The sequence below is a fragment of the Oncorhynchus mykiss genome, chromosome 12 (genome assembly GCF_013265735.2).
Source record: "Oncorhynchus mykiss isolate Arlee chromosome 12, USDA_OmykA_1.1, whole genome shotgun sequence".
Lineage (NCBI taxonomy): Eukaryota > Metazoa > Chordata > Actinopteri > Salmoniformes > Salmonidae > Oncorhynchus > Oncorhynchus mykiss.
In genome coordinates, this window is record NC_048576.1 from 95,379,586 (window position 1) to 95,389,287 (window position 9,702).

Genomic DNA, 9,702 nt, shown 5'->3' on the forward strand with positions numbered 1-9,702 from the left:
AAACTCCAACATGAAGCAAACTACACAATTTAACATATCACACATACACGTTTAAAGGTGCAATCTGCAGTTGTTTCATCCATTTTTGGACCTCTTAAGAATATGATGTTCTAATATTACAAATGCCTCATGTGCTTAGTTCAACTGTCATAACAATCGGAAACCAAAATAAAAGCTTGTTTCACTCCAGTGTTTGTAAACAAACACTATATACCTTCAAAACATGGTAACAATCATTTAGATATCATGGATGGCCAGTCCTTGCATCCATAGCTCTGTCTATGAATTTGAGAGTGGTTATATTTCTCTAGCCCCATTCCTCAGCTTTTTACTGAAAAGGGATGGGAGTTTACTTTGTTATTGTTTCAACTGCTGATTGCAGCTTTAACATAGTGACATATATTGTTCCCGTTCAAACATTTGTGTAAATGTTAGTTTGGTCCTCGTCAAGTTAACTAATCAGTGGCAGTAAGTATCCAGATACAATAGAAAATACGTGAGAAGTGAATACTCCTGAAAAAACTCTGCACTTTGCTGCCATCTGTAGGTAAGATGTGGCACAGCGGCATCAACTGTTGCCTCAGCAGCAATCATAGACGTTTTCAAACAAGGTCCAGGGCACAGCATCACAATGGGAACGAACAACAAGAAAATAAAGAGACAGAGGCTTCCCTGTATATCTATTGGGACTGATCTCCCAGTAAACAGGCGGGAGGTTCTATCCACACCCAGCAACTTCCCAGCAACCCTCCACAGACTCCAGATAACTTAAAAAAGAAAGCTGATCTTAGAATCGAAAAGCAACATCACCTATGACTTCTCACCCTTGACCTTGGCGACCTGCCCTGACCTGATATGACCCCTTCAGCAGGGTGAGGAGGAGACCTGGTCGTAGTCGGGGCACTTGAGCAGGGCCGGGTAGCTGGTGCTCATCTGGAGTGAGGTTTCGCTGGAGATGTCCGAGGGGCTGCGTCCACGTGCCCAGGTCTCCGGGTGCAGGAACTGACCGGAGTGGTCAGAGCAGTTACTGAGGCGTGGCCGGTAGAAGCCGGGGTGGTGGCGCTGGTACATTTCCTCGGCTGTGTAGCGCTTCATGAACAGGTAGACGGACATGACGCCCGCACTCTGGGAGAGAGAGAGAGAGCGAGAGAGAGACGGACAGAAAGAGAGAGAGAGACGGACAGACGGACCGAAAGAGGGACAGAAAGAGAGACAGACGGACAGACAGACAGACGATAAAGGTTAGAGGACACTGCACTCTGTAGTATAGAGAGCCAGAAGACCCAGAAGAGAGGGTACCACACCAGCAGACGATAGGTAAACTAGTGATCAGAGCGTTGGGCCGTAACCGTAAGGTTGCTGGTTCGAATACCCGAGCCTACAAGGTGAAATGCAAGGCACTTGACTCTAATTTGCTCCAGGGGTGCTCTACTACTATGGCTGTAGTATTTCACCTCACCTATCCAGTGTGTGACAATAAAAAAAAAAGCATGTTCTTTGGTAGTGAACTATCATACAATGTAGATTTATTCTACAACAAATCTACCTCAGTGAGTGCATGTTCTTTTTTTCTCGTCTTATTCAACTGTCACCATGGACCTGCAACAAAGATAGCTCAGATGTGCGAGTGCCTTTTGGATTTTGAAGTACCTCAGTGAGCAGAAAGGAGATGGCAGCGAAGGCGAAGGACCAGCCGTACCGGTAGCTGAAGTAGGACTCACTGCTCTTAGTCCTGTTCAACATCTCGTCATTAATACTGGATATATACAACACGAGACCTACCACCAGAGCCAGACCTGACAGAAAGAGAGGGAAGAGGAGGGGGAGATAACAGAAGGAGAGAGAGAGAGGGGGGAAGACAAACGAGAGATTAAACAAACCTTCAAAGCCTGAACATCAGTCAGAGAAAGAAACAGACAGACAGAGAAGACAGATAGTGATTGTGTTAAAGCGAGATAGACACCGTCACATTCTGTAGCTGAAGCAGAGACCGCAGAAAACGAGGAAGAGGAGAAGTAGGGAAGAAGAGGAGAAAGAAAATGAGGTGAGGAGGAAGAGAGGGAAGATTAGAAGAGTACCTGAAAGGATAAAGAAGATTCCGGAGACAAAGGCCAGGATGGTGCGATGAGGTCGGACGTGTCCGATGTTGTTTAGCACAAAGCCGATGAACATAAAGAACAGACTGACCAGAGGAAACGGAGTGGCTGAACGAATCATCTCTGAGAGAGAGAGACAGAGAGAGAGAGAGAGAGAGAGAGAGAGAGAGAAAAACAGCAACATAGAGAAAGACATAACTATACAGAAACAGAATTTAACAGACACATATAGCTATGCTCATCTACAAACTCTTATACTCTACTTTCATCTGAAACTCTGAACATAGAAGGTCCAAACAATCTTCCTGTCTAGCAGAGACCTTTCAACAGGCATCAACCAAAACCTAATGAGGCTGGGACTTTAGAGAAAGTCAAACTCCCCTCAGTGTGACTCCTCAGAGTTATTACCTAATAAGTATTCTGAAGCAGAGAGGAGTCAGCAGGGTGGAGACCCAGAGACGCTGGGAGTTCTGATGACTCATTTTATTCTGTATGGGCAGACTGGGCTCGGGGCAATTGGAAAGAGACTTGAATAGTAAAGAGGTAGTCATTCAGACACGCTAGGAGGAGGAAAACAAATTTCAATAAAACTGCATTGTATTATTACGTTTAAGCATTAGAGCTTTAATTGGTGATGTGAAAGTTTAATTACTGATGATAAAGAAGCACCATTTTACACGTATCTTGCCACCCAAGAGGCAATATATTATCTCTCGCATTCAGTCTGTTCTTCCATTTCTTCACTTTAGAACGCTGGTTACAAGCCAGACTGATATTATCATTACCACTCCATTCATCGACAGGAACTCAGAAAACATCAGTAATAGTTCTTCCAATGCACATACAGCTTCTTAATTGTACAGTGCACTGCTCCCTCTCACAGCTTCAGCTATTCAGGCAGAAAGACTGTTCAGCTAAGTAACCAGAAGAGGGTGCCATATGTTGATACATTGTGTCACTTGTCCTTATTTGTCCTGAATGCATTGGCAGTATTCCAACCACCCACTCACTCTGACCACAAAGAGTGCTTCATCTACTCACACACAGACAGGGTCTATTCAACCAAACACGGTCCATCGAGAAGAGAGGGAGTGACCCTTTAGAGCAGATGGCCTAAAGGTTTATATTTATTATTATTGTTTCTCAAGCATATTGTTCAATTATGTATACAATGCCTTGGCAACAGAGGCAACCACACAATAAAGATTGAGAGAGCGAGCGAGAGAGAGACAGGAAAATTAGAGAAATATAACTTACTAAGTACACTGACTGTGGACTCAGAGGTCAGCTGTAAGTTCATGGGCATGATGTACTCGATGGTGAAACAGCGACCTGCCTCTTCACCTGGAAGAGAAGAAGAGAGGGATTATAGAGAGCCTATACAGAGGTTGTAGAGGTTATGATTTAACCTTTATTTTGACAGGGAGACATGAAGACAGAAAGACATGCTGAGACTTTCCATAGAGGGGTCATAAACTGTAGGCCGAACCGTTCAGACGCAACAGACGATTTTGTGAGAAGACCGTTTTCCGGGTCTGACAAACACCGCTCTAGCTCTGTCCCCTTTTATCGCTAATGTCTTCTGGTCTGACAAACACCGCTCTAGCTCTGTCCCCTTTCATCGCTAATGTCTTCTGGTCTGACAAACACCGCTCTAGCTCTGTCCCCTTTCATCGCTAATGTCTTCTGGTCTGACAAACACCGCTCTAGCTCTGTCCCCTTTCATCGCTAATGTCCTCTGGTCTGACAAACACCGCTCTAGCTCTGTCACCTTTCATCGCTAATGCGGAAATGCAACATTCTCCCTCTCATTCCCCAAAAACAACCAGACAGTGAGAAAGAAGATCTAGATCCTAAAAATGTTATTTTGCTGTCCCCATAAGAGAACCCTTTGAGAAACCCTTTTTGGTTCCAGGTATAACCCCTTTGAGTTCCATGTAAATCCCTTTCCACAGAGGGTTCTACATGGAACCCAAAATAGTTCTACCTGGAACCCAAAATAGTTCTACCTGGAACCCAAAAGGGCTCTCCTATGGGGACACCCAAATAACACTTTTGTAACCTTTTTTCTAAGAGTGTACAGCTAGAATTTGTCTCAATTGGTCTGATCCAGGATCAGCTGGAGATGGTAGTGACCTGCCAGGAAGCAGACTCTCCAGAGTCCAGAGTGCAGGGAGGTCCTGATGTCAGTGGTCTGGTTCACGGGCAGGATGACCCCCTCCTCCAGGTACAGCCAGTAGTCTGTAGAGACCGCAACTCCCAGAAGCCCCAGCCCGCTGACCGCAAACACGCTGCTCAGCAATGCCAGAGCCTTCCTGCCGCACGCGCTCATCACGGTAGGATCAGAGGTGGTCCGCACCAGTAGGGGGCACTGGGTCAGAGGTGAGAGGTCAGATCTGTGGGGAGAAGTAGGGGGTTGTTACAGTTAATGGGGTGTAGTTGGTGACACAAGCAACTACACGGATGTAGTTGGTGACACAAGAAGAGCGACCTACTGGTAGTGAACACACTTAGGGTGCAAAGGACCAGGCACACACACAATTGACTGGCATGCTTTTCTGTACGATTGGTAGAGGATGTATAATGGGATAATGCTGCTAGATCTCTCAGACAGAGATACATGTCATACTGCCCTGTGTCACTGAGAGAGAGAGCGAGAGAGAGAGAGGGAGCGAGAGAGAGAGAGAGGGAGAGAGGGAGAAAGAGAGAGGGAGGGAGGGAGTGCGACTAACAGCATGACACAGCCACCCGACCCTGTGCTGATGTTCTAATACTACCCTTTCAGTTCTCTCTCTCTGCTCTGTGGCTGTGAGGACATGTGGATGAATCTATAGGCCAATTAATGATAAAGCATGAGGAGCAACACCTTACAGCCACACAAGAAAGAAACCGTGGGAGTATGCATGGCTGGGTGCTATGAGGTGTTTGAAAATACGTTTCAAAGGTAGACTGAAAATGTTTCTCAGTGAATAGACTTAATGTCCTGATTTAAAACACAGCTGTTGGCTCATTGTGGTGAATTCCCCTGGACTTGAGAGGGTATATAAATGACTGTGTGGGCGGTGCGGGCGTGCCGGCAGGCGTTAAGAGTGTTGGAGGAACATCAAGCCCTGAAGGAGGACATGCTTACATGATTGGTGTGTGTGTGTGTGTTTGAGTGTGAGTGTGAGTGTGAGTGTGAGTGTGAGTGAGTGTGAGTGTGAGTGTGAAAGAAAGAAAGAAAGAAAAAAAGAAAGGAGAGAGAGGCGGTAATTGAGGAGATTTTGGAATAAAAATTGGACAAAGTGACAAAATAGAAAATATAGGAAGCTTCAATGCCAAACAACTCTCCTTCCGTGGCCTCCAACTGCTCTTAAACGCAAGTAAAACTAAATGCATGCTATTCAATCGATCACTGCCCGCACCTGCTCGCCCTTCCAGCATCACTACTCTGGATGGCTCTGACTTAGAATACGTGGACAACTACAAATACCTGGGTGTCTGGTTAGACTGTAAACTCTCCTTCCAGATTCACATTAAGCATCTCCAATCCAAAATTAAATCTAGAATCGGCTTCCTATATCGTGTTATTTCATAATTTTGACGTCTTCACTATTATTCTACAATGTAGAATATTAAAAAAATGAAGAAAAACCCTTGAATGAGTAGGTGTCAAAACTTTTGACTGGATCTGTGCATGCACACTGTCACATTCGTCATAAGGATCGGACCAAGGCGCAGCGTGAGTAGAGTTCCACATCATTTGAATAAATCGAAACTCACTGAACAAAACAACAAGCAACCAAACAAACAAACAAAACGTGATGCTACTGATGTGCACTAAGACAACTATACATAGACAAGATCCCACACCAGAAAGTGGGAAAAAGGGCTGCCTAAATATGATCCCCAATCAGAGACGACGATAAACAGCTGTCTCTGATTGGGAACCATATCAGGCCAACATAGAAATACAAAACATAGAATGCCCACCCCAAATCACACCCTGACCTAACCAAATAGAGAAATAAAACGTCTCTCTAAGGTCAGGGCATGACACACACACATCCATGCACACAAACTTGCACGCACACACACACACACACACACACACACACACACACACACACACACACACACACACACACACACACACACACACACACACACACACACACACACACACACACACACACACACACACACACACACACACACACACACACACACACACAAAGACTTCTACTAGTTATAATCTGATTCTACTATTTCAGTACCTGTAGCCTCTGAACTCTGACAGGAAACATTCACCATGGCAGACTGAAGCGAGACTGAATACAGAGACAGTCTTCTATTTACATTCACAACCCTGTCACTCACTCACACCAGGCAGTGAGTCAAAAGACAAATTTAGACATGTTCCACTTTAGTGTGACTTATTAAAACAAATGATCTGTGTCATACTGGATATGAAAATCCCCCAATTAACACCAAGGTGATTGCTGAGGGAATGAGTAAGAAGAACATTTTATGGACGCGTGATCGGGTTCAAGGTTCATGACATCATCACTGGTAAAAAGAAGGAGGTAAAAGACATCAGAGGGGCAAACTGTCAACAAAATAGACAACTGTGAAGGCTACAAAACACCTCAACTTGTGAAAATGGCTTGTCCTACTGTATATGCCCAGCAATTCATATTGCCTGGCCCATAAGCATCCTCTATGTTACAAGTGTGTCATCAGACCTACACCCAACCTGTTATACAACTGGATGGTTAGAAGTGACTGAAGCATGTCCTTTCAGTTAGTTACAATCAAGACCATCCTAGTACTACCCCTGATTGAATGAATATATGACACTGTGGTGACTGATAGTAGCCTATATTTTGGCTCTATGGTTGTGATGGTTCTGTTTCTAGGCTACGTATTGATGTGTATGTATTTATATAAGATTTGCAACCTGCTGTAAACTGCTGATAGCTGCAGAGTCCCATTCTTTCAGTCTCATAACTCATAAACCTTTCCATGGTGGGCTTCACTGTGACTGGGGTTTGTAGGGGGATTTCTAGACCAGTTTATAATACATGGAACCACAGCCAGTTTACTGGGAAATGTCCAGCCTTTGAGGATTTAGGTTTACAGATTAACAAAATGTACTACAGAAAAATAAAATGGACTTTAAGGTGTTGTTTTGTTTAAAAAAAAGTGCTTATTATCTTTGTCTCTCTTGGCATATTTGAATAATTTTATTGGCAGTATCCCAAAACATATCTGTGCATTCCAGACTTAATTGATTAGCTAAATGGACAAAATATAAATTCAAATAAAGTATTTTAAATAATTGACCAAAGATGTGGACACACTTTCTCAATACAGATTCCATCACACTAATATGCTATATGGTTACAGGCTGCAGAATGCAGATGCTAAAAAACATTCGTGAACTCAGGGTTGAGTTCAGGGTTCAGGGTTCAATCAGGGTTGAACTCGTTTTCAATAATCATTTTAGCAGATGCTCTTATCTAGAGCAGTTTACAGGTGCAATTAGGGTTAAGTGCGTAGCTCAAGGGCGCGACAGATTTTTAACCTTGTCGGCTCGAGGATTCAAACTAACCAACTTTAGAGGATGGCACTTGTCATTTCGGTGTTGTCGACTTGCAGAGGATATTGCAGGTAGTCCATAAACTGATTGTCTGCGGCGACACCGTCATTTCATCGGCGCTCTATTGTGCAGCTGATTCAAAGGTGACAGTAGCGCGCAATTCTCTATAATTTCCCGCCCAGACCCATTATCTCTTTCTCTGACAGAGAGAGAGAGAGAGAGAGAGAGAGGGAGAGAGAAGAGAGAGAAAAAGAGGAGAGAGAGGAGAGAGAGAAAGAGGCGAGAGAGAGAGAGAAACAGAGAGAGAGACAGAGAGAAAGAGGAGAGAGAGAGAGAGGGAGAGAGAAGAGAGAGAGAAAGAGGAGAGAGAGAGAAAGAGGAGAGAGAGAGAGAGAGAGAGAGAAACAGAGAGAGAGACAGAGAGAGAGAACGAAAACTTTCCATTGGTCTGATCCGCGAAAAGATATCGATCAGAAACAATGATGAAAGAAAACAGACCAATAAATTGTCCAATTTAGCTCTTTGGTGAGATAAAATAAATAATTTGCAGAGATAACTATTGTTCACGTCACTTTGTATTACAGCTACAAGTTGAATGGTTTAGTGAAGTGACATTTCTTTGAACCGCTGCATGCATGGGAACTATCCATGGACCTGAAATTACGAAAAAAAATAGAGGCAAAGTGCCCTGCGCTGTAGTACGAAAACGTGTTCTCTAATCACTCATCTTTATTCAAACAATTTACTGTGACTACATATATCAATTTTAACTGCCGGTTCAATCCAAATATCCCCTCTTAAATTAAAATGCGAAGGTCATACAAAACGCAACTCATTGGGAAATAAAAACGTCCAATTTAAATTCCGGACCAAATAAACTCGGCATTACATCAGATTGCGTACCTCAGATCTGTGTGCGTAGGATGAGTCTGGGTTCTCTCTCAGTAGTTCTCCCTCCTATGTGTGTCTTCATCTGCACCCCTCACAGACAGTAACAAAAAGTGTTGGAGCGCCGCTGGGTAAACAGACAAGACGGACGGAGGTGCACACCGTAGCCACTCGCTTCTTGGCATGAAGGTGCGCTTCCTCTAGAGCTTCTAGGATTTAGCAGGCGACCTCACTCACTCACTACTGACGACGGACATATCCGCAGACCGCACCAGCACGTAGCTGTCCTGCTCAGCTCAACTCAGACGCTTCGTGCCATGGTGATTGATATCATCGCTGCGCGGAATGCTGAATGCGGAGGCTACGAGAGAGAGAGAGGGGGGGGGGGGCACCAACCAAAACAAACTATTTCATCAGGTTACATACAGTCTTACACTTTTTCCGAGAAAGGTGGCGTCAGTATCACCCCCTAAAGGAGTCCAGTCACCAATGATAGATGCTCATATGGCTTACTGTATATTTAGAACGTTTTGAGATCATCAATAATGAAATTATAAGTCTACCTCTTGCCTTAGAGAGATCGTATTGATATATGTTATTTATGTGTGCAATTCCTCAAAGTATCCTAAAAATAAATCTGAAACATGTCCTCTTATTTTGTGAAAACATGTCACACATTTCTGATAGAGTGAGCAGAAAATAACTTCACACCAGTGGAAAAATACAGAATTAGCCCCAGCAAAACAGCTGATACAAAGGCATCATAAACACTGTGCCTTTATTCTGTCTTGTCTAGAAACAGTCCCGGGCCCCTGGGACTTCAGCACCAAGGCCAGCTCCTGCCATGAACGAAAGACAGATGAGAGAGAATGCTTTGGGCTGGATTCAATGAGTATGACAGAAGTATCGCAGAAAATCCATGTTACAGCTCGATTTAAATTTAAAGGCAACGTTCCCGTGTTCACGGAGACTTCATTGACGGTAAACACTTCATATGTCAGCTCAATCGGACATTACTTTTACATCTCTGTAAACATAAGGAACACATACACTCTAAAAAGAAAAGGTTCCTGGAGTATCCTTTAGGGGTTCTTCAAATTGAAACTGTGGGGGAACCTCTAGAAGTTCTTTGAGGAA

The 9,702-nt window shown here is 43.9% G+C and overlaps 1 protein-coding gene across 1 annotated transcript; it reads right to left on the bottom strand.

The window, feature by feature from the left end:
- Nucleotides 1–799: 799 nt before the first annotated feature.
- On the bottom strand, nt 800–8,896 carry LOC118937798 (voltage-dependent calcium channel gamma-5 subunit). Its single transcript, XM_036939338.1, has 6 exons — nt 8,581–8,896; nt 4,233–4,492; nt 3,354–3,440; nt 2,079–2,219; nt 1,651–1,796; nt 800–1,125 (listed from the first exon to the last, which is right to left on the bottom strand). Exons 2-6 carry the CDS (start codon nt 4,426–4,428, stop codon nt 865–867), a joined length of 831 nt encoding a protein of 276 aa, XP_036795233.1. The 5' UTR covers nt 4,429–4,492; nt 8,581–8,896; the 3' UTR covers nt 800–864.
- Between the last annotated feature and the right edge of the window lie 806 nt (nt 8,897–9,702).